General features: G+C 41.9%; 1 protein-coding gene across 1 annotated transcript in view; it reads left to right on the top strand.

The window, feature by feature from the left end:
- The window catches only part of LOC133544244 (semaphorin-5B-like), a 62,059-nt gene that overhangs the window by 28,767 nt on the left and 7,346 nt on the right, over window positions 1–25,946 (top strand). The window contains exons 6-21 of the mRNA XM_061889398.1: window positions 600–698; window positions 776–989; window positions 1,054–1,339; window positions 7,916–8,051; window positions 8,114–8,321; window positions 8,394–8,601; window positions 8,681–8,798; window positions 8,864–9,048; window positions 14,223–14,366; window positions 14,483–14,630; window positions 19,438–19,663; window positions 19,740–19,961; window positions 20,039–20,209; window positions 21,743–21,886; window positions 24,298–24,333; window positions 24,409–24,623. Coding sequence (XP_061745382.1) covers window positions 600–698; window positions 776–989; window positions 1,054–1,339; window positions 7,916–8,051; window positions 8,114–8,321; window positions 8,394–8,601; window positions 8,681–8,798; window positions 8,864–9,048; window positions 14,223–14,366; window positions 14,483–14,630; window positions 19,438–19,663; window positions 19,740–19,961; window positions 20,039–20,209; window positions 21,743–21,886; window positions 24,298–24,333; window positions 24,409–24,623 — 2,760 coding nt within the window. The remainder of the gene's footprint in view (window positions 1–599; window positions 699–775; window positions 990–1,053; window positions 1,340–7,915; window positions 8,052–8,113; window positions 8,322–8,393; window positions 8,602–8,680; window positions 8,799–8,863; window positions 9,049–14,222; window positions 14,367–14,482; window positions 14,631–19,437; window positions 19,664–19,739; window positions 19,962–20,038; window positions 20,210–21,742; window positions 21,887–24,297; window positions 24,334–24,408; window positions 24,624–25,946) is intronic.

The raw sequence follows: 25,946 nt of genomic DNA, 5'->3' as shown, positions 1-25,946 counted from the left end.
ATTACTGTGTATTTGGTAGGTGCTGTCTGAAATTCAACTATTTATTTTATTTATATATGTAATAAAATAAATATATATATAGCTAGAATTCACTGAAAGTCAAGTATTTCATACACATATATTTATATATGTACATATATATATAAATATATATATGAAATATATATGAAATACTCGAGTTGGTGAATTGTAGATGTAAATATACTCCTCCCCTCTTAACCATGGCCCGCCCCAACCACGCCCCGACCACGCCCCCAACCACGCCTCCGCTCCACCCCCGACCACGCCCCCCACCTCCCGAAATCGGAGGTTTCAAGGTTGGCAAGTATGGGTCGATGATACGTTTGTGCAAGAAAGCATATTTTAATTTGGTCTATGGTTTGTGAATCAAATTAAAAAGTTTGTAAAATGAGGGGTTCGTAAATTGAGGTTCCACTGTGAATATGCTCCAAGAAACCCTTCAGAGTGCTCTGCTGCAGTGGGTGGTCTATTTCAAATTCAGAATTATACATTTTGGAAAAGAAAATAGCCCTGTTATGCCAAACACAATGTATGCTACTGCTCTTGATGACACCACTGGTTCTGTGTTTTCTCGACAGGAGGACTGTCAGAACTACATCAGGGTTTTATTGATCAGTGGGAGCACGCTCATCACATGCGGAACCAACGCTTTTACACCCATCTGTGTGACCAGGCAGGTTGGTCATCGAACCACCAGAAGCACACACAGTTTAAATAAATGACTTACTTTGCACGGCTGCTTTCTTCCTGCCAGATTGGTAACATAAGTCAGGTGTTGGACACAGTGAACGGTGTGGCGCGATGTCCCTACGACCCCCGCCACAACTCCACGGCTATGGTCACGGAGAACGGCGAGTTGTATGCCGCCACGGTTATTGACTTCTCCGGACGCGACCCTGTCATCTACAGGAGCCTGGGGACCATGCCGCCATTGCGCTCGGCCCAGTACAACTCCAAATGGCTCAATGGTAAAGAAAGAGCAACATTTTGTCTGCTATCTTTCACTTTATCACTTCCCATCTCTTTCTGCAGAGCCCCAGTTTGTGTCTGTTTATGAGACTGGTCGATTCGCCTACTTCTTCTTGAGGGAAACAGCTGTTGAAAACGACTGCGGAAAGATGGTGTTCTCTCGGGTAGCACGGGTGTGTAAAAACGACCTGGGTGGTCGTTTCCTTTTGGAAGACACCTGGACTACCTTTATGAAGGCACGACTCAACTGCTCCCGCTCGGGAGAAATCCCATTTTATTACAACGAACTGCAGAGCACCTTCTTCTTACCTGAGCACGACCTGATCTATGGCATCTTCACCTCTAATGTGTAAGTAAACTTTATCAGTGGAGTTGAACCCGTCTAAGTTCTCATCCCTCCCACAAAAGCAAATAAGCGATTACCGCGAAAAGCAGCTGTAAACATACAGAAAATTTACAAATTCTAACAATATAAGACAGTTAAAATGGGTGCACTTTGTTACTTGCAGAAAGGAGATGATGTAACATCTTAGAAGGCAAAATAAATACCGTATTTTTCGGACCATAAGTCGCAGTTTTTTCATAGTTTGGCCGGGGGTGCGACTTATAAAATATCAAATATTATTATTTACCTCATTCACATAAGAGACTAGACCAGTGGTTCTTAACCTGGGTTTGATTCAACCCTAGGGGTTCGGCGAGTCGGGCTCAGGGGTTTGGCGGAGGTCAAAACACACCCTACTCATCGTGTAAATCAGGGGCGCTCACACTTTTTCTGCAGGCGAGCTACTTTTCAATTGACCAAGTCGAGGAGATCTACCTCATTCTTATTTATAATTTATATTTATTTATTTATGAAAGAGACATTTTTGTTAACAAGTTAATGGTGTTTAATGATAATACAAGCATGTTTAACACACATGGATTCCTTTCTTTCATGAAGACAAGAATATAAGTTGGTGTATTTGATTCTGATGACTTGCATTGATTGGAATTAGACAGTGGTGCTGATAACGTTCGCATTTTCAAATGGAGGAAAAAAAAAGTCCTCCTTTCTGTCCAATACCACATGAAAGTGGTTGGATTTGGCATCTCATTCGTCCAACTTGCATACTCGTTTTTAAACACTTTGTTATGAGAGTAGCATATGTGTGTGGCCCTTTAATGTCTGGCAGCAGGTGAGTGACGTCAGTGAGAGTGCGGGTGGGCAAGCAAGTGAGAAAGCGGTCGCTGAGGGCGGGGGAGAAATACATTGGCATCAAACTCCGTAGCTTGCTAGCTTGTGCACGCTAGCTTTCTGAGACTCTTATTTTGTTAGCACAGGCAGGATGAAACAGGTCTTTTATGGTGAAGACAGGAACTGTGCAGTCGGTCTTTAGAGTTTTGACAGTAGGTACGGAGTCTCTAGAAATAAAATGTGTTTCTCTGCGTCCGCCCTGTTAGTGATTTTTTTCTTAAATATGAGCTCGCAGCAGCCAGCGTCATCTCACAAGATCCTCGGGTGCCGAGAATGTCAAACAACTGACGAAAGTGAAGTCTTGGTATGATTGATGATTGCTCATTTTTATATATATTTTTTAATGCCTGGCTTGAGATCGACTGACACACCCTCCGAGATCGACCAGTCGATCGCGATCGACGTAATGGGCACCCCTGGTGTAAATAAAAACTTCGCCCTATCGGCGTATTACGGATACGGCAACAGCAGAAGTCAGACTGATTTGCAGGTGTGTCATTTGTTGTGACTTCATGCACTGTGTCGATTTTGTTGTTTGATCAAGGTGATGTTCATGCACGGTTCAATTTGTCCACCAGTAAAAATCTTTCGTATGGGGAACATATTCACCAGTAATTAGTTGCGTATTAACATGCAAATCAGTAACAAAATGGCTCGTAACTAGTCATTAAGTACTTATTAATGCCTTATTCAGCATGGTAACCAGGTCGTTTCAGTAGGAAGCAAGACTGACTGACTGGAAAAGGCAGGCTTAAATAATGACAGTATTTACAAAACAGGTGCACGTCCGGAACAGGCGTCAGGTGAAAATAATGAGTAACCATGAAAACCAACTGAGAGGTGCACAAACAGGAACCGAAAGAGTCCAAAACCAACAGAAAACACAAAAAGACTCAAAAATCTAAATCATAATATGATCCGGCCAGTGGATCATAACATTATCTATTTTTTTCAACTAAAAATGCTTTGCTCTGATTAGGGGGTACTTGAATTTAAAAAAAATGTTCACAGGGGGTACATCACTGAAAAAAGGCTGAGAACCACTGCCTTAGAATATGTTCCCAAAGTGTCCAAAAAACTCTAAATTAAGTCTTTGTTACTTAGAATATGTTCCCCTTACTAAGGTGTTACCAAACACATATAACTTTGTCTTGAATTTGAAAAAAAAAAGGAGGGTTTGGTGAATGCGCATATAAATCTGGTGGGGTTTGGTACCTCCAACAAGGTTGAGAACCACTGGACTAGACGTATTAGATTTCATGGGATTTAGCGATTAGGAGTGACATATTGTTTGGTAAACGTATAGCATGTTCTATATTTAATAGTTATTTGAATGACTCTTACCATAATATGTTACATTAACATACCAGGCACGTTCTCAGTTGGTTATTTATGCGTCATATAACGTACACTCATTCAGCCTGTTGTTCACTATTCTTTATTTATTTTAAATAGATTTTTAAATGTCTATTCTTGGTGTTGGATTTTATCAAATGCATTTCCTCCAAAAATGCGACTTATACTCCCGTGCGACTTATATGTTTTTTTCCTTTACTATGCATTTTCGGCAGGTGCCACTTATACTCCGGAGCGACTTATACTCCGAAAAATGCGGTAATACCAATTATTTCGGGGGCAACAGAAAAGGACCTGTTGCCCCTGAAAGCATTGATATTACTGTAATGCGACTTATACTCCAGTGCGACTTATATGTTTTTTTTCCTTTATTATGCATTTTCGGCAGGTGCGACTTATATTCCGGAGCGACTTATACTCCGAGAAATACGGTAATACCAATGCTTTCCAACCTTTCTGCACCTAATTTAATGGCAACGGTCACCAATCTTTTCGAGGCCAAGATCCCTGGTCTCAGCCAAAAAACAGAGCAAGATCCAACCCTTTTTTTTTTTTGGTTTGTTTTTGTTTTTTAATGACAAATCTTTGTGTCATTATTATTGGCTGATGTCGACATTTTGGCCTTTTCTTTATTGCTGTTTTCCCAATTTGCTGGTGTTTTTGTTGTTTTGTGTAATGTGCCTACTGCCATTGACAATCAAGTCACAGGCCAAGGATGGCCCCTGTGCCTCACTTTGGGCACTCCTGCTGTAGAAGCTAACAGTTTATGGCCACTATAGTCTTAGTATTGTAGTATATTTGTTCTGGTTACATATGGGGCGCGAATCACATGGTTTTCTTATGTCAGCAACGGAAGTAGTAGAATCAGCTGTTCACCTGGCGGGGATAAATGGCAAAGTTCCTCTTTAGCTGCCGCCTTGTTTCATTATACATTACTGCCCTTGCACAAGTCAATGTTTAGTATTGTATTCACAATTAATCAACACACTATCCATACTTTGGAGCAATGTTCACAGACTATCGATCCCGTCACAGGAGAGCGATGATGGTCATGGACTTGTGGTTGAGGGAAGAGTCGTTTGATGTTGGATGCTAGAAAATGTCCGATGTATTGCAACAATCAGCCTTAATGCACTGTTGCATCTCGATGATTCATGAGCACGTCATGTAGCCGCAGTGTCAACAGTGGCGGATGTTAGGCTGAAGAGAAAGAGGGGAGGCGTGCGGGTGTGTTTATAGGTTAAAATGCTTGACTGTTTGCGGGTCTACTGATCACTCTCCAGATGGGGGTGTCACTGATGTCATATTAATTTATTTTTTTGCCTCAAATATTTTCGCGATCGACCGGTAGGGTCCCAAAGATCGACTTCTCGATCGCAATCGACGGTTCAGCGACCCACTTTGTTTCACGCATCCCCTCACTATACGCAGAATACACGCTTTGCCAGGGTTCCTGCAGCTATCAGTGAATCTAATTCAAAGGCCTACTGAAACCCACTACTGCCGACCACGCAATCTGATAGTTTATATATCAATGATGAAATATTAACATTGCAACACATGCCAATACGGCCGGTTTAGTTTACAAAATTACAATTTTAAATTTCCCGCGGAGTTCCTTGTTGAAAACGTCGCTAATTAATGATGACGTCATGGACTGTCAGGAAATATTAGCCCAGCACCACTTGCGGCTAAAAGTCGTCTCTTTTCATCGCGTAATTAAACAGTATTCTGGACATCTGTGTTGCTGAATCTATTGCAATTTGTTCAATTAATAATGGAGGAGTCAAAGTAGAAAGATGGAGTTGGGAAGCTTTAGTCTTTAGCCACACAAACACATGGTGATTCCTTGTTTAAAATTCCCGGAGGTGAAGCTTTACTATGGATCAGAGCGGTCAAGCGAACATGGATCCCGACCACTTGTCAACCGGCAGGTTTCGGTGAGAAAATTGTGGTAAAAAGTCGCCTCTTACCGGAGATCTGTGGAGTTTGCGCCGTCCTTGTATCTGCCGTTGACTTCCCTCAGACACTGGCCTCAAGGCACCCGTGGACACACCCCTCCGACTATCAGGTACTATTTAATCTCACTAAAACACTAGCAACACAATAGAAAGATAAGGAATTTCCCAGAATTATCCAAGTAAATGTGTCTAAAAACATCTGAATCCGTCCCAATGCAATCGCCTTTTTTTTTTAAACTTTATTTTCTATTTTATTATTTTTTTTCTAGTCCTTCGCTATCAATATCAATATCCAAAAATCTTTCCTCCTCGCTCAAATTAATGGGGAAATTGTTGTTTTCTCGGTCCGAATAGCTCTTGCTGCTGGAGGCTCCCATTATAAACAATGTGAGGATGTGAGGAGCCCTCACACTTGTGACATCATCGTCTGCTACTTCCGGTAAAGGCAAGGCTTTTTCATCAGCGCCAAAAGTTGCGAACTTTATAGTCGATGTTCTCTACTAAATCCTTTCAGCAAAAATATGGCAATATCACGAAATGATCAAGTATGACACATAGAATGGACCTGCTATCCCCGTTTAAATAAGAAAATCTCATTTCAGTAGGCCTTTAATGATTTTTAAGGCCCTTTTAAAGCAAACATTCTAAATATTAAATGCCCATAACCTACTGCAGACAGTTATTATATGTTATTGTATATAGTCAAAAGCTTACAATTGTCTGTATAGACACATTTGTAAGTATTAGATAATGATAATTAGACATGTGAATATTTGGGTGCCACACGATTTCATTTAACGCCTTTCTTTATATTATTTGGAAAAAGACCACCATTATTGGACACTAAAAGGTGGAATTAGGCATGTATAACTCGTATATAGTGTACAACAAGAGTAGGGATCCTATAGCTCGCGAGCCAGATGTGGCTCTTTTGATGACTGCATCCGGCTCTCAGGTAAATCTGAGCTGACATTGCTTGAATAATTCCAGTTCTAATCACCGCGTTAAAAATAATGTTGAAAATAAAAAACATTCTTGTGCATTTTTAATCCATCCATCCGTTTACTACGGCACCTGTTCAAGAAGTTGCGTTAATGGTAAGAAGTTATTTATTTATTATTGGTTAGTGTGGGGTTTTATTTTTCAATAAGTCTCTCAGTTGCTTTCCAGCAATTGTCTTTTTCTCTTTCGTTCTCGCTCCCACTCCAGGCAACCCTGTCTCTCCTTCTGGCTGCTGCTTATAACATAGCGAAAGGTGATTGGATAACAAGGCCCAGGTGGGCCGTAAACGCACCTGTCGCTGATTTCGAGGGGGACCTGGCACACCCCGCTTCACTGCAGGCCCCCAGGCCACGCCCCCTCCACAGTTAGCTTCAGAATAACAATGTTCTTTAAGAATAAGAGACCAATATACTCTAGAAATGTTAGTCTTACTTAAAAATGCACGCGCTTAGTTGTGTTTCAGTGTTAAAAAAAATATTGTATGGCTCGTACGTAAATACATTTTACAATATTTGGCTTCTTGGCTCTCTCTGCCAAAAAGGTTCCCGACCCCTTGTCTACAAGTTGCTCATTCACCATTTGTTATTTAGCGCCATCTATACACACAGTGGGGCAAAAAAGTATTTGGTCAGCCACCGATTGTGCAAGTTCTCCCACTTAAAATGATGACAGAGGTCTTTAATTTTCATCATAGGTACACTTCAACTGTGAGAGACAAAATGTGAAAATGGATACATGGATGATAAAGCAGAGGATTGGGAGAATGTCATGTGGTCAGATGAAACCAAAATAGAACTTTTTGGTCATCCATGTATCCATTTTGGTATAAACTCAACTGGTCGTGTTTGAAGGAAGAAGAATACAGAGTTGCATCCCAAGAACACCACACCTACTGTGAAGCATGGGGGTGGAAACATCATGCTTTGGGGCTGTTTTTCTGCTAAGGGGACAGGACGATTGATCCGTGTTAAGGAAAGAATGAATAGGGCCATGTATCGTGAGATTTTGAGACAAAACCTCCTTCCATCAGTGAGAGGTTTGAATGGTTGACCAAATACTTATTTTCCACCATAATTTACAAATAAATTATTTAAAATTCCTACAATGTCAATTCCCGGATATTTTTTTCACATTCTGTCTCTCACAGTTGAAGTGTACCTATGATAAAAATTACAGACCTCTGTCATCATTTTAAGTGGGGAGAACTTGCACAATCGGTGGCTGACTAAATACTTTTTTGCCCCACTGTGTATGACTTTTTATGGATTGGCTAAAATCCTAAAGCATTATCTGCTGATGTGACAGTCACACTGCCTACAAATCTAGCCCTATGAATATAATTGTTGTCGTTGTGAATACGCACTGGCAGGAACAGCATGTCAGCCTCTGCGGTTTGCGCCTTCAACCTGACAGCTATCACTCAGGCCTTCAATGGACCTTTCCGTTACCAGGAGAACCCCCGCACAGCCTGGCTCTCCACTCCAAATCCCATACTCAATTTTCAGGTAGCCAATGTTTACGCAGAAATACCTATTTGCAAAGAAAAATGACTCACTTTTGTTGGCAGTGCGGCACGCTGGACGAAGCAGGCGCTGGTGGGAATCTGACCGAACGCAACCTCCAGGATGCTCAGCGACTCTTCCTGATGCACGATGTGGTGCAGCCGTTGACGGTCAATCCTCTTCTCACCCAGGACAACATGCGCTTCTCTAAGCTGGTGGTGGACATCGTGCAGGGTCGCGATGCTCTCTACCACGTCATGTACATCGGTACCGGTAAGAGAGGAAAGGCAATAACTAAAAGCAGAATCAAGACCAAACCATTTCCGTTTAATTTTCACCAATCAGAATATGGAACCATCTTGAAGATTCTCTCCACCACTAACAAAGATCTTCATGGCTGCTATTTGGAGGAGCTCAGGCTCCTTCCTGATGGACAAACTGGTTCAATCAAGAGCCTTCAGATCCTTCACAGTGACAGGTCTTTATTTGTGGGGCTTGATGATAAACTGTTGAAGATCCCTTTAGGGCGATGCTCTAGTCATCCAACGGAACGGTACGGGGATGTTCATAAACTCACTTGGACATGTTGAATACAATTTAAATGTTGAACTGACCTATTGGTCTAATATTAGACGCTGTTTGGAAGCACGGGACCCTTATTGTGGCTGGGATCACAAACTGGAGCGTTGCACAACCATCGAAGAGAGCTCCAACATGAACCAGTGGACCCAGAACATCACCCAGTGCCCAGTTAGTCAAATGCTCACACACAGTTTTTTAATAGATGGTGCAATAGAAAAATGTTCTTTGTGTAGGTGAGGAACCTGACGCAGGATGGCGCATTTGGCCCGTGGGCACCGTGGCAACCCTGCAACCACAATGAGGGTGAGGGTTCTATCAGCAGCTGCATTTGCCGGTCCCGTTCATGTGACGGACCCGTGGCTCGATGCGGTGGGCTTGACTGTAAGGGGCCAACCATTCAGGTGGCTAACTGCTCCAGGTAGGCTTAATCTGCTGTAGCAAGGACTTGCTTTAACCAAATATTCTGATTATATTTGGATATAAAAAATACATTTGGCATGAATAATATCACGGGATTACGGGATCCCCCAAGCAGTACAGTTCAGATTGTATGGATTGGATTGATAAATGCTCATCAGATGTGTAGGGCTGTGTTGGCAGCAGAGATGTCCTGATCCTGATCATGGGATCGGATCGAGGGCCGATATTTGCTCTTTTTACTGATGAGCTGCCGAGCAGATTTTTTTCACAGCTGTGTCCCAGTGTTTACATGGCTGTAGATTGTATTGTCGGGGGTGAAGTCTCTGGATACAGGAAGGCTTTGAGGGCAAAACCCAAATGTTTTAAACAGAAGCCATAGCGGAGGCCCTTAAGAATATTTTTGTTCACTTTGTCTAAAAGCGCCAAATTTGGCACAGGTGTAGCTCAGGGCATACTTAAATGATTTAGCTAGAGCGCCCGTGCCGGTGACCTTTGGGGTCGCCACAGCGGCCAATCAAATATGGCCACCAGTTGTAATAGCTTTTGTCTCTAGCATTTGAAACAGATGAGCTACAAATGTAAACTTTGTGTCTATTTCATGTGTTTTGATAATTAGAAATGTGTGGGAATGCTCATTTTTATTTTTGGGTGTGTCTAGACCCCTAATTTGCATATTTCTAAGTGGCATTTTGCTATTCTGAAGACATTTGACGTAACTTGGGCATTGTTATGAGTAAAACCTGGTGCAACATGGCTATGGTGTTAATATGAAAATTAGAATGGAATAGAATAGAATAGAATGGACTTATTTGTCATTATATTTGCATATAACGATATTAAGGACTCCAGTTTAAGGTGCAGTAGTGGGAACAAATATGGGGTAAAAAGAAATAATACAAGAGGTAATAAAGGAAAAAGTAACAATTGAAATAAACAGACTACTATCCAATAAAATTAATAAGCAATCCTGTACAATATACAAAACACTATAGAAATACAAAATACTGTACAATATACAGAACAAGACAAGAGTACCGAAGTAATAAATTACAATCAGTGTTGGACGTATTGCACTTGAAGCGTAGTATTGCACAGTAGGGTATTAGGATAGGATGTTAAATAGCGGTGAATTATTATAAGTTAGAGTATAAATCAAAGTGCTCTTATAAATAAATGATCATACATCTGATCCTTCCAGTATGTTTCTGATGCTCAAAAAGTCTAAAATAGTTTGCCAAAAAGTATCAAAAGTTAAGGTACACCTAATTTTTACATCTTGGAAATATGCTAATTAGGTGTCCAGACACACCCGATTCGGTGGCAAGGCCCCAGGGGTGGATGAGGTCCGCCCGGAGTTCCTTAAGGCTCTGGATGCTGTGGGGCTGTCTTGGTTGACAAGACTCTGCAGCATCGCGTGGACAACGGGGGCGGTACCTCTGGATTGGCAGACCGGGGTGGTGGTTCCTCTCTTTAAGAAGGGGTACCGGAGGGTGTGTTCCAACTATCGTGGGATCACACTCCTCAGCCTTCCCGGTAAGGTTTATTCAGGTGTACTGGAGAGGAGGCTACGCCGGATAGTCGAACCTCGGATTCAGGAGGAACAGTGTGGTTTTCGTCCTGGTCGTGGAACTGTGGACCAGCTCTATACTCTCCGCAGGGTTCTTGAGGGTGCATGGGAGTTTGCCCAACCAGTCTACATGTGCTTTGTGGACTTGGAGAAGGCATTCGACCGTGTCCCTCGGGAAGTCCTGTGGGGAGTGCTCAGAGAGTATGGGGTACCGGACTGTCTTATTGTGGCGGTCCGCTCCCTGTACGATCAGTGTCAGAGCTTGGTCCGCATTGCCGGCAGTAAGTCGGACACATTTCCAGTGAGGGTTGGACTCCGCCAAGGCTGTCCTTTGTCACCGATTCTGTTCATAACTTTTATGGACAGAATTTCTAGGCGCAGTCAAGGCGTTGAGGGGTTCCGGTTTGGTGACCACAGGATTAGGTCTTTGCTTTTTGCAGATGATGTGGTCCTGGTGGCTTCATCTGACCGGGATCTTCAGCTCTCACTGGATCGGTTCGCAGCCGAGTGTGAAGCGACCGGAATGAGAATCAGCACCTCCAAGTCCTAGTCCATGGTTCTTGCCTGGAAAAGGGCGGAATGCCATCTCCGGGTTGGGGAGGAGACCCTGCCCCAAGTGGAAGACTTCAAGTACCTAGGAGTCTTGTTCACGAGTGAGGGAAGAGTGGATCGTGAGATCGACAGGCGGATCGGTGCGGCGTCTTCAGTAATGCCGACGTTGTACCGATCCGTTGTGGTGAAGAAGGAGCTGAGCCGGAAGGCAAAGCTCTCAATTTACCGGTCGATCTACGTTCCCATCCTCACCTATGGTCATGAGCTTTGGGTCATGACCGAAAGGATAAGATCACGGGTACAAGCGGCCGAAATGAGTTTCCTCCGCCGTGTGGCAGGGCTCTCCCTTAGAGATAGGGTGAGAAGCTCTGCCATCCGGGAGGAACTCAAAGTAAAGCCGCTGCTCCTTCACATCGAGAGGAGCCAGATGAGGTGGTTCGGGCATCTGGTCAGGATGCCACCCGAACGCCTCCCTAGGGAGGTGTTAAGGGTACGTCCAACCGCTAGGAGGCCACGGGGAAGACCCAGGACACGTTGGGAAGACTATGTCTCCCGGCTGGCCTGGGAACGCATCGGGATCCCCCGGGAAGAGCTGGACGAAGTGGCTGGGGAGAGGGAAGTCTGGGTTTCCCTGCTTAGGCTGTTGCCCCCGCGACCCGACCTCGGATAAGCGGAAGAAGATGGATGGATGGATGGACACACCTGATCATAAAGATGATTTTTCCATCATACTTCTAATTGTCAAAAAACATGAAATAGACACCAAGTTTGGATTTGTAGCTCATCTGGTTCAAATGTAGAGGCAGAAGCGTGTTCAGGTGGTGGCCATATTGGATCAGCCTTTGTGGCGACCCCAAAGGTCACCGGCGCGGGTGCCCTAGCCAAATCATTTAAGTATGCACTGAGCTACACCTGTACCAAATTTGGAGCTTTTAGACAAAAGTGAACGAACACACCCTAAAATCTACTTTAGGGCCCCCACTACCAATAGTAGTTTTTGTTTTTGTAGAGTTAGTGTGCACTAGCCAGTTTTGTTGTTGTAAAAATGGTATGTAGCGTTAAGTCCTACAAATTGAAGACATCATCTTACTTACAGCAATACAAGCAAATTCTAAAATTTTTTAAGATAACCGAATAAAAGGTTGTTTCTTTGTTTCTATTATCTTTTGTCCAAGCATCGGATCAGCACTTGAAATTACATCGGATGTGATGCCCAAAAAATCTGATCGGAACCGATGGCAAAATAATCTTGATCGAGTCATCCCTAGAAGATAGGGTGGAACTAGTGTCAGCCATGCAGTTGTTGTGAAAGGTATGACCATCAATGCAGCACTGAGTGAACAAAGACGACTAGTGACTGTCCAATCAACAAACAGTATGTGTTTAGTTCCACCATTCCCCTAGGGCAGGGGGTCGGGAACCTTTTTGGCTGAGAAAGCCATGAAAGCCAAATATTTTAAAATGTATTTTGGTGAGAGCCATATAATATTTCTTAACACTGAATACAAAAAAATGCGTGCATTTTTAAGTAAGACCAACATTTTTAAAGTATAATAAGTCTCTTCCATCCATCCATTTTCTACCGCTTATTCCCTTTTGGGGTCACGGGGGGCGCTGGCGCCTATCTCAGCTACAATCGGGCGGAAGGCGGGGTGCACCCTGGACAAGTCGCCACCTCATCGCAGGGCCAACACAGATAGACAGACAACATTCACACACTAGGGCCAATTTAGTGTTGCCAATCAACCTATCCCCAGGTGCATGTCTTTGGAAGTGGGAGGAAGCCGGAGTACCCGGAGGGAACCCACGCATTCACGGGGAGAACATGCAAACTCCACACAGAAAGATCCCGAGCCTGGATTTGAACCCAGGACTGCAGGACCTTCGTATTGTGAGGCAGACGCACTAACCCCTCTTCCACCGTGAAGCCCATAATAATAAGTCTCTTATTCTTTTTGATAAGATTTTTTTTCTGTAGTTAACCAATAATAATGAAAATAATTCTTACCATTAATGCGACTTCATGAACAGGTATGGTAGAAAACAGTTGGATGGATTAAAATGCATGAGAATGTTTTATATGTTAAATGTTTTTCTTAACACTGTGATTATGTTACAATAATTATATATATATTATCACACAACTTTTATCCTTAAGGGCCGTTGCTATAATTATTCTCAATTGTGCTGAAGTGGTATTTTTCTTTGTCTGTGCAAAGTTGGCAAACCAAAAGATTGCAAGCCAGTCTGGTGTCAGTGTCTGTGTCCAGGAACGGTCTGCTGACTGCCAAAGCCGAACACCGCCGTGACGCAGACAGAGCAGAGAGACAAGGCGATATCACCAGCGTCAATACATTTGCATTTTTGTAAAATCATATATTGTGTCCAACTGGAGTTGTCGAGATTACCCGCTTCCCTCAGCGACAGCTTCAGTGATGTAAACAGGGACCTCTGAAATAAATAGAGGAAGCACAAGCTGGACTTTTAGAACGTAGTTTGAATCTGTAAGTAGAATACAGTCCAAAACACATGTCCCCTCATTGATCCAAATTTAACTCTGTTTCTGCATGATTCCTTGCTTCTCGTCTGTTTAATAGATGTCATCAGTGTTTGAACCTGAAAGATTACCAGCGGATACAATATAGGAATGTCAGCTAAGATTTCTGAGAGCCAGATGCAGTCATCAAAAGAGCCGCATCTGGCTCGAGAGCCATAGGTTCCCTACCCCTGCCCTAGGGGGACGGCGTGGCGAAGTTGGGAAAGTGGCCGTGCCAGCAATCTGAGGGTTACTGGTTCAATCCCCACCTTCTACCATCCTTGAGCAAGACGTCACCCTTGCATGGCAGCTGAATGAGTGAATGTGGTAATACTGTCAAAGCGCTTTGGGTTCCTTAGAAAAGGGTAGAAAGGCACTATACAAGTACAACCATTTACCATACATATGCAAAATGTCGGCTGTTGAAAGCTTGCTTAAAAGTGAGACTTTACAGGCAGGACATCAAAGGACTATTAAGATATGAAAGACACCTGATGTTGTAGGTTCTGTTCCTCAGGAATGGCGGCTGGACTCCCTGGTCGTCCTGGGACCATTGCAGCAGTACTTGCGGCGTCGGTTTTGAAGTGAGGCAACGGTCCTGCAACAATCCCTCGCCGCGTCACGGCGGTCGAATCTGTGTCGGCCCAGGTCGAGAGGAAAGGTGAGAGGGAATAAGAAGGTCGTCACATGTTGTAGAGTTAATCAGGAGGAACAATCATTCCAAGGTTGTAAATATTGAGCATGACACATTTAGGGAACATTTTTTTGTGTTTTTAGATTGTGCAATGAGAAGAAAACATGCCCGTTGCCAGTGCTTTGGACTGCATGGGCACCCTGGGCTCACTGCAGCGCTGAGTGTGGAGGAGGGGTCCATGCCAGGACCAGAACCTGTGAGAATGGAAACACCTGCCAAGGATGTTCCATGGTACTTGGCTGCTTGTGCGTTCACACAGATTTTTTACATAGGGTCTGATCTACAAACACCATTTCCATATGAGTTGGGAAATTGTTTTAGATGTAAATACAAACGGAATACAATGATTTGCAAATCTTTTTCAACCCATATTCAGTTGAATGCACTACAAAAGCAAGCTATTTAATGTTCAAACTCATAAACTTTTTTTTTTTTGCAAATTATAATTAACTTAGAATTTCATGGCTGCAACACATGCCAAAGTAGTTGGGAAAGGGCATGTTCACCACTGTGTCACATCACCCTTTCTTCTAACAACACTCAGTAAACGTTTGGGAACTGAGGAAAGCAATTGTTGAAGCTTTGAAAGTAGAACTCTTTCCCATTCTTGTTTTATGTAGAGCTTCAGTCGTTCAACAGTCCGGGGTCTCCGCTGTTGTATTTTACGCTTCATAATGCGCCACACATTTCCGATGGGAGACAGGTCTGGACGGAAGACGAGCCAGGAAAGTACCCGCACTCTTTTTTTACGGAGCCACGCTGTTGTAAGACTTGTCTTGCTGAAATAAGCAGGGGGGTCCATGATAACGTTGCTTGGATGACAACATATGTTGCTCCAAAACCTGTATGGACCTTTCAGCCTTAATAGTGCCTTCACAGATGTGTAAGTTACCCATGCATTGGGCACTAATACGATCCCCATACCATCACAGATGCTGGCTTTTGAACTTTGCGCCTATAACAATCTGAATGGTTATTTTCCTCTTGGTTCTGGAGGACACCTCATCCTCCGTTTCCAAATATAATTTGAAATGTGGACTCGTCAGACCACAGAACACCTTTCCACTTTGTATCAGTCCATCTTAGGTGAGCTTGGGCCAAGCCAAGCTGGCGGCGTTTCAGAATATTGTTGATAAATGGGTTTGGCTTTGCATGGTAGAGTTTTTACTTGCACTTACAGATGTAGCAACCAACTGTAGTTACTGACAGTGGTTTTATGAAGTGTTCCTGAGCCCATGTGGTGATATCCTTTACAAACTGATGTCGGTTTTTGATGCAGTACCGCCTGAGGGATCAAAACTCCGTAATATCATCGCTTACGTGCAGTGATTTCTTCAGATTCGCTGAACTTTATGATGATTTTAGGGACCGTAGATGGTAAAATCCCTAAATTCCTTGCATTAGCTCGTTGAGAAATGTTGTTCTAAAACTGTTCGACAATTTGCTTACAAATTGGTGACCCTCGCCCCATCCTTGTTTGTGAATTACTTAGCATTTCATGGAAGCTGCTTTTATACCCAATCATGGCACTCAAATGTTCCCAATTAGCCTGCACACCTGTGGGGTGTTACAAATAAGTGTTTGATGAGCATTCGTCAACGTTATCAGTATTTATTGCCACCTTTCCCAACTTCTTTGTCACGTGTTGCTGGCATTAAATTCTAAAGTTAATGATTATTTGCACAAAAAAAAAATGTTTATCAGTTTGAACATCAAATATGTTGTCTTTGTAGCATATTCAACTGAATATGGGTTGAAAAGGATTTGCAAATCATTGTATTCCGTTTATATTTACATCAACACAATTTCCCAACTCATATGGAAACAGGGTTTGTACTAAAGGTTTCCGTGTATTAAAACATTTGCCAACATTTTAGCGCACGCAAAGCTGATCAACTAAACTTGAACGCAGATCATTGCGTCTCTTAAAGAAGCAAAATTAGAGAGCACAATCTCGTTATTGTCTCTGTCTTCACGTACATACAGAATATATGCTGTTTATCAAAATGTCCACAATACTGGGAGGAGGAGATACAATGTGATTTATCATGACCGAAACTGTTCTCCGGCCTGTTTTGCATTTGTATTTAACACGTTTGGTTAAATATATAGTTGGACACTACAAAATGTCCTCATTGTAGCCATCAATCCTGACTTCCTCATTTTGATAAACAAATTTAATGAAAAATCATCAAAAATTGTTATATTCATTTTTGTTTTGTAAGTTAAAGTGTTTTATATACTATATTGCGCTTGTAAGTTAATGTTGCAGATAAATCATAGTGTATTGTTATTCATTTTATTTAATTCTATTTTTATGTATCAAATGGTTTTAATCAATCAAAAAAAAAAGTAATAGTTTGAATACGTATTAAGTTTTTCCCCTATTCGGTTAAATTGATGCACTTTAAATAATTTCTGTTACAGACCAAAAACATGTTTATCCATCCTTTGTAGTTATTCTTTGTTTTATTTGATATATATTTCATTATTTTTTGTTTACTTTAATAATAATAATGATACAATTTAATGTAATATATGCAGAGGTGCACTTATAACAATTTTGTAGAACAATTCTAATATTTATAGCCATGGTGGGGGGTTTAGCAGAAAATACTTGATAAGCACTGGGTTAGGGCTAAGTAAGTTCCCTGTAAACTGGCACAGTTACGCACAAATGTCTGTAAGAGAAGAGACTCTTGCACTGCAAAGAGACAATGAAGAGTGAATACTCCATCCATATGCATGTCAACATGCGTATATTTATCAGAAACAAATATATTTGACATATCGTCAATTGAGCAATGGCATTTTTTAATTGTATAGCTGCTGCATGGCTAAGTGGGTTGATTAAAACTAATTAAATTGGTCTGTTTTGATGTCTGCTTACGTTTTTTTCCAATGGCGTTCGTTTTTTTTCATATAGGAAATAAATTATTCTAATCTCCTTTATGAAAAAACGTGTTGCAAGGTGCAGATTCTTGTACCCGGATCATTCCAGACAACACCTTGAGTACGCTAAAAGTTTTTTTGCTTTTTTTTTTTTTGTCTAGATCGAGCTGCAATGCAGCCCAGAAAAGTTGGTACATATTATATTTCTGAGCTGTATGTCAACAACATGACAAAATGTCATATGTTCAGAGAAAATGTGTCTCCATGGTGACAGCCAGTGTAGTGGAATTTCCGCCTTTTATACCATATTTTGTTTCTGTTGAAATCCTAAAAGAAATTCTGTCAAAAAGCTCTAAGACATGGGTGTCAAACTCTGGCCATTTCATTTGGCCGTTGAGGCAATATCAAATTAACATTAGAGCTAGCCCGCCGGTACTATACAGCGGCGGTGCCGCTGTAACACTGCATTCGCCGCTAATACTCATACTTGCCAACCCTCCCGATTTTCCAAGCATTCTCCCGAATTTCTCCAGATTTCCACCCCGACAACAATATTGGGGGCATGCCTAAAAGGCACTGCCTTTAACGTTGTCTACAATATGTTGTCACGTCCGCTTTTCCTTGATATAAACAGCGTGCCGGACAAGTCATATAATATATGCAACTTATACACACACTTAAGTGAATGCCGGGCATACTTGCTCAACAGCCATACAGGTCAGACTGAGGGTGGCGGTATAAACAACTTTAACACTGTTACAAATATGCGCCGCACTGTGAACCCACACCAAGCAAGAATGACAAACACATTTCGGGAGAACATCCGCACCGTAACACCACAGAACAAATATCCACAACCCCTTGCAGCACTAACTCTTCCGGGACAATACAATATGCACCCCCCGCTACCACCTAACCCCACCCCAAACCCCACCCATCGCATTGTTATTTTATTTTAAGATTTATTAGCCTGTGGAAAAATGTAATGTTAATATTTACCTTAGATGGTTGCAAATAGAAAAGAGGCATTAAATGTTTTATTTAAATTCTATTTATTTTACCATTTATGTTTTTTTGTTTGTTTTTTGAAAGTTGATTTTGCACTATTAAGTTATATAAGTATTGCTTGTTCCATATTCAGTGGTAAAGCAAATCAGTGGAGCAAACTGAGCAATAATTAACAATTTATTCATGCACTTTCTCTTGCTACTTCAAGGCTTGAATGTTTGATTCATTCATTATTGTTATTTTATTTTCAAATGTATTATTAGCCTGTGGAAAAAGTTTGTTTTGATATTTACCTCAGAAGGCTGCACATTGAAAAGAGGCACTCAATTTTTATTTAAATGTTATTTGATATGCTATTGATATTTTTTAATTATTATTATTATTATTATTTGAAACTTGATTTTGCATGTCACTATAAAGTTATATAAGCCTTGCTTGTTCAATATTCAATGCAAAACTTGTTTGGGTCCCTATTAAAAGGATAATTTGTTCAACCTTGGCCCAAGGCTTGGTTCAGTTTTAAATTTCGGCCCACTCTGTATTTGAGTTTGACACTCCTGCTCTAAGAGGTCTGCCCTTTTCTTTTTTTCTATTCAGAACCAAGGGATCAAATGCGGGGGAAAGTTCAGTTTGTGGTCGTTCTGACCATTCTAAGAAATGTTTGTTATGACTAAGATATCCACAATTGTTTTGGAGCCAGCAGTTGCAAAACAACTAGACCTTGACACATGAGGAAAACATATAAAAAGCCAGGAGACCAATAAGTGATATGATTTGCATGATTCTGCTTGATTCTGGATCCTTCGAAGGATGCTGTCTGTAATTCAATCCAACTTGTACTTTTGAATATGGGTAAATAAACCTTTTGTACTGTAACCACTGTTTGCAGTTTAAGCTTCTGGCCTTTCCACCACACCAGTATAGTTGAAAAAAGCTAATTTAAATAGGAGCAGTATGCACCTCTTTTGCACTTGGAATTAATTGAACACAAAGTATTTATAGATCACCGGCAACATGTCCAGTAATAGTACTCACAATTCTATAGTTTGCATGCACTTTTTAGTGCTTTTTATTTGGAACTTATTAGATCAGTGGATCAATGGATTGTAATAATGAATCTATTTGACCAACTATCTAGGAATACAAGACCTGTAATCTGGAAACCTGCCCAGAGGTGCGCCGGAACACCCCCTGGACCCCCTGGATTCCGGTCAATGTCAGCCGAGATGGATCCCGCCATGAGCAGAGATACAGATACACGTGCAGGGCATTGCTAACAGACCTCCAGCTCCTTCAGATGGGCAAAAAGAAGATAGAGACCAGATTTTGTCCAAATGATGGTTCTGGAGCATGCCAGACTGACTGTGAGGACATGGCATCATGAACCCTTCATTTGTATGTGACATGTAAGGCGATAATAAAGCGAGTTCCTGTTTTCAGCTCTAGTTGATGACTTGGTCAAGTCCAGTGGTCGAACTGTGTCACAGCCCCAAGATGCACACTGGGAGTCTTGGGAGACGTGGTCCAGCTGCTCCCAGCGATGTTCCAGAGGCTTTCGAACTCGAAGACGTGGTTGCTCAACAGTAAAAGGCAGGATCAATCCAGGTGCCTGTGTGGGAACCCCGGTGGAATATCAAGATTGCAACTTGCAACCATGCTTAGGTAGACTGCCTGGCGTCTTGTATTGCGATGTTCTCTTGCTGCAGCATCATTTGTGAAGTCGACTGCTTCTGTTTCAGTGGGAGGCGTCTGGTCTTGTTGGTCTCCCTGGTCCCAATGCTCTGTGAGCTGCGGCGGAGGCCACTTTCAGCGGACAAGGTCATGTGACAACCCGCCCCCTGCCAATGGAGGGGACATCTGTATTGGTCTACACACTGAAGAGGCACTCTGTAACACACACACCTGTGAAGGTACGACTGATTGAAGATGATTTAGTTCTTGATCAATCAGACTGTGCAAAAGTGCTATTAGGGTGTCCCTTTGGGACAGAGGACCCTATTGTATTTCTAAGGTTTTATTATTATAATACCGCCGCCTCTTTGAACTGTAATTTGACCCCCTCAACATGCTTCAAAACTCACAAAATTTAACACACACATCAGGACTGACGAAAATTGCGATCTAATCAAAAAGCCAAAACCCAAAACTCCAAATTGCGCTCTATCGCCCCCTAGGAAAAACACAGACACATCTGCTTGTAACTTCCGTTAGGAATGTCGTAGAGACATGAAGCAAAAACCTCTATGTAGGTCTGACTTAGACCTAGATTTCATACACTGACTTTCTTCAGCAAAAATCAACAGGAAGTTGGCAAAAACCCCTTCAAAACAAAAGTTTCCTAAAAAAATGTCATTTTTGCCTCTTTGAGGTGTAATTTGACCCCCTCAACATGCTTCAAAACTCACAAAATTTAACACACACATCAGGGCTGACGAAAATTGCGATCAAAAAGCCAAAACCCAAAACTCAAAATTGCGCTCTAGCGCCCCCTAGGAAAAACACAGACACATCTGCTTGTAACTTCCGTTAGGAATGTCGTAGAGACATGAAACAAAAACCTCTATGTAGGTCTCACTTAGACCTACATTTAATTAATTTACATCCTTCATCAAAAATCAACAGGAAGTTGGCAATTACCCCTTCAAAACAAAAGTTTTGTAAAAACCTGTCACCTTTTTTCAAACATTATCTCCTCTGAGCGCGTTCATTGTGTCGGCTTCAAACTCGCACAGGAAAGAGATTGAACCCTTCTGATTAAAAGTTGCGCAAAGAGTTTTTCTAACTGCTCCGGTTTTAATTTCGCGAGCCTTAAAAGAACTTCTGCGCTGATGCTGCTGCGCTGCTGCCGTCTCAAGGTGACCGCTTAAAAGCAGGAAGCACCAGTGTGACCACACAATGCAGAGAAGGTAGGTACTGTGTTGGTAAAGATATGTTGACTGGGTGAAAGAAGGAGGCACCAGTTTGACACCAGGATACAGAGAAGGTAGGTAATGTGCAGGTAAAGATATGTTGTCTGGGTGATGGCAGGAATCACCAGCATGTATGGGTGAAAGAAAGAAGCACCAGTGTGACCCCAGGATGCAGGGGAGATAGGTAAAATGCAGGTAAAGATACGTTGAATGGGTAAAGGCAGGAAACACCAGCAAAAGTCGGTCCCGTCCATCGCTGCCTGCAGCTTTAATTTATTATTATGTTTTGAGGGTCAACCATAAATATATTCCTTTCATTCAGCCAATCTCTCTGCGCAAATACCAATGTTTTTATATACACTGCTGGGAAATCTCTTCCATGCTGAAAGTGGTCGATCAATATTTGTATTGAGAAGGCAAACAACATGGTTTGTGGAGCTAATCAAAACGTTAAAAAACGTAATCAAGTTGATGCAAAGAAAACAAAATTGTCCATTGCAATGAATAGTTTTTTTTACCCCCACCTGTCTTCAGGCTGGGGTGTGTGGTCAGAATGGGGAAGCTGCAATGAGGAGGGTCTGCAGCTTCGCTCTCGGCACTGCGGGGAGAAGCAGGAGGCTAATTTGTGCTGGGGTAACGCCACCCAGGCCAGACCGTGCCAGGTGCACGAGGTGGAAGGTAAACACACACTCCGAATGATAAAGATGATGACAAGGAAACTTTACAGAGGACAGCTGTCTATCTGCTGTATACGTTCAGGGTAGGGCTGCAACGAATAATCAATGAGAAAATAGCTTAAATTGTTACTGGGGGCACGGTGGACCATGGGTTAGTGCATGTCATACTTGCCAACCTTGAAACCTCCGATTTCAGGAGGCGGGGTGTGTGTGTGGGGTGGGGGGGGACGGATACATGGTTGGGGCCGGGGGCGTGGTTAAGAGGGGAGGAGTATAATTCACCAACACGAGTTTTTCATATATATTTCATATATATAAATATATATATACGTATGAAATACTTGACTTTCAGTGAATTCTAGCTATATATATTTATTTTATTATATATATAAATAGAATAAATAGTTGAATTTCCGACGGCACCTATCAAATACACAGTAATAAAAACACAGTTGTTCTACTAACTGTACTGTGCTTGCTTGTTACTAAAAAAACCAACAACAACACTTACCTTTCACTATTTGAGTAACCTTTGTTCTGCCATTTGCGTATTGGCGAGCAATCTCCGAATCCGGGAACATATCCTTCACGGATTTGTTGTAGACATCCGCAAATGAGAAGGGGATGTTGCTTCCAGCTATCAGCATAGCCATCTTTGTCTCAGCATAAGTTACACCATCGGTTCTCCATTTTGCGAGGTGGCATACTGGGTTGTGAACGATGCTGCGCTGCGGACGCTTTGTGCTGCGCTGACCGTTCATGACTGAGTATATCCGTTCGGCCGCCGTGTTCAATGGAGAAGTTTGTTCTACAAAATTTACAGGCAACATACCCCTTCCCCTTCGAACTCTCTTGGATAAACTGAAATTCTTGTTTCCAATCGTTCTGGAACTTGCAAGCATATTTCTTCATTTTGCTCGTCGAGGGTGTAATATATTGGGTTGGAGTCAATAACCAGGCGACGTGATGAAGTTATGTCTCTTTACTGTGGGCTTCAGAACAGACTCCCTAATGCATGTTTCTTGACTGCACTTAAATGTAGAATATATGTAGAATATATTTACATTCTATTCTATTCTATGTACATTAGATGCCAATATTGTCCTGTTTAAGAGGGTCACAACATTGCTGAGTCAGGTTCTCATGGAGCTGGAGGGGACGTGTCCTCCAGCTTCGCCTGAATTTCGGGAGAAAATTTGTCCCGGGAAGTTTTCAGGAGAGCCGCTGAATTTCAGGAGTCTCCCGGAAAATCCGGTAGGGTTGGCAAGTATGGTGCATGTGCCTCACAATACGAAGGTCCTGAGTAGTCCTGAGTTCAATCCCGGGCTTGGGATCTTTCTGTGTGGAGTTTGCATGTTCTCCCCGTGACTGTGTGGCTTCCCTCCAGGTACTCCGCCTTCCTCCCACCTCCAAAGACATGCACCTAGGGATAGGTTGATTGGCAACACTAAATTGGCCCTGGTGTGTGAATGTGAGTGTGAATGTTGTCCGTCTATCTATGTTGGCCCTGCGATGAGTTGGCGACTTGTCCGGGGTGTGGCATGCCTTCCGCCCGAGTGCGGCTGAGATAGGCTCCAGCACCCCCTGCGATCCCAAAAAGGACAAGCGTTAAGGAATGGGTGGATGGATAATTGTTACTGATTGTACCAAATAAACAAATAAAAATCGGTAGAGTGCCAGGAACTTTAAATACGCGGACGTGATATTTCAATGTTGAAGGAGTGTATTTTTCAAGGGAAAACAAAGATTATGGCAGGTACAAAAATTATTGGTTATTTCAACTATTTCCCCTAAGATAAGCAATAAGACAACAAAGTGTTTTTTTCTGAAATAATCGATAGCATATGTTAGAAAAATATTGTGTGTAAATTATCAAAAAACTTTCCGCTCTCTGAATTTCCATTGAACAGATGAGAACTGTCTTTGTTCGGCCAAGCAAGGTCTAGGAAGATTCCGCTCTGTACGTTGGAATGCGACGAGAGGGGTTTTCTATTGTCCTCAAACACTTGCAGAAGCTGAATCCAGGACAAGCCCAAGCCCGAGGCATCTTCTTCTTTTGTCTTCAACGTGACCGAAAACAATGACTGTTTACATACTCCCCATTTCTGTTCTGACATGTGTTGTTGCGTAAACATTGAATATCTAAATAAAGGAGGAGACGTAAACATTTTTCGTCAGAGCATGGTGCAGACTGTAAGAGTGTACAGTGGCCATGTCTCTCCTCGGATCTGAGTCCAAATTTAATTCTGTCTCTGTTTGATTCTTTGCCTTTTGTCTTGTTTAATAGATGTCATTAGTGTTTGAACCTGACAGCGTAAATGTTCCAAATTTTTTGCTGATTTTGGTGAATTCCAAATTTGATGACCAAGGACCTTTGAGATACCACTAAAGATATTTTCTGTGTCGTTTCAGTCATTTTACCTGGACAGGAGGACGGCAGCTGTGAAAGTAAGCGAAAGGATAAATAGTCTTACCGTTCCTACAATTTAGTTTTAGCTCAACCCCTCGTTTTGTCATTGACAGCGTTCACCTTATTCCAGTTGGTCGCCGTGGGCATAGCCAGTTTTTTCGCCGCTGCTCTCTTGTCGGCACTGGCCTTTGCTTACTGTCACCATCTGAGTCGGCCCTCGGCGGACTCATCAGTCCTCCACCCTACCAGCACGCACAACCACCTTAACTACAACAAGCGGGGCAATGCCATGCCAAAGAATGAGAAGTACATTCCCATGGAAGTTGTGGTGGGTTATTGTCAAATATTTTCGCATTTTCAATTGGGCTGTCGAATGTAACGCAATTGTCATCAAAATGTCCTTTATTTTTTTTTGGGACGCGCAGTTATTGAGAGGGGACACATTTTCTGGCAGGCTGAAAGAATGTGTATATTCTCCTATAACATGTTCTGGTTGATAATCCTCAATTACAGTTATACTTACAGAAGGTTAAGGCATTGTGTTGTTAATGTGCAATGCTGGTTTCCGCCGCACTGCAGGAATTTTTTTTTTGAATTATTGTCAGCAAAAGAGTGTTTATTTCCATTTTGTTGTTTACAAAAAAAAACATTTGCATAAAGTTAGCAAATCGTCCAGTCCCGTGTTGATAGTATGAAAACTTAAAAATGATATGGTACTTAATGTGATGATATGAACATTTCTCATTATCAGTACAATCTTGGTATTGTTGAATGTGTTCAAAATAGGGCTGGGCGATTTTTATTTAATATCTAGATATTTTTAGGCCATATCGCGATACACGATATACATCTCGATATTTCGCCTTAGCCTTGAATGGACACTTGATACATATAATCACAGCAATATGATGATTCTATGTGTCTACATTAAAACATTCTTGTTCATACGGCATTAATATATGCTCATTTTAAACTTTCATGCAGAGAAGGAAATCACAACTAAGACAACTGACCAAAACGGTATTTGTTAAACAGTTATTAAGCAGTGGCACAAAAATTCATGTCATTTCAAAACAGAAAGTGCAAGATTGTCAGAGACATTTTAAAACAAGCTATTAGTGCACTTTTGTGCATGATGTCACTAAGATGACATATCAAAACAACACTAAATTAGAGTGCGGTTTTTGTACAGAACGCCACTACAAGAGTTTAAAACAAATAAAGTGCAATTTTGTGCATGATGTCACACCATGAATTGATTAACGTGGACCCCGACTTAAACAAGTTGAAAAACTTATTCGGGTGTTACCATGTAGTGGTCAATTGTACGGAATATGTACTGAACTGTGCAATCTACTAATAAAAGTTTCAATAAATCAATCAAAACACAAAATATTTCAAAAACTTTCAAAAAAAAAAAAGAGCTGCGTAAATGCGTAATAGGAAATCAAATAGTGTTTGTCCTTTGCTATGTGGTATGTTACTATGGACGTTATTAAATTCTGTTGTTGACTATTTTATTCATACGGTGTTGATCTGGAAATGTTTGCCTCGGCATTGTGATGGTGTGGGCGTGTGGCACCGAATGGAGATGTTGACATGCGGAGTAAGCACTCTTCATTCTCTAGCAGGTGACTTTTCAAATGATGCT

This window comes from Nerophis ophidion, linkage group LG27 (genome assembly GCF_033978795.1).
Source record: "Nerophis ophidion isolate RoL-2023_Sa linkage group LG27, RoL_Noph_v1.0, whole genome shotgun sequence".
Classification (NCBI taxonomy): Eukaryota; Metazoa; Chordata; class Actinopteri; order Syngnathiformes; family Syngnathidae; genus Nerophis; species Nerophis ophidion.
Note: the sequence above shows the minus strand (reverse complement) of the source record. Positions and strands in the feature narration are given on the sequence as shown.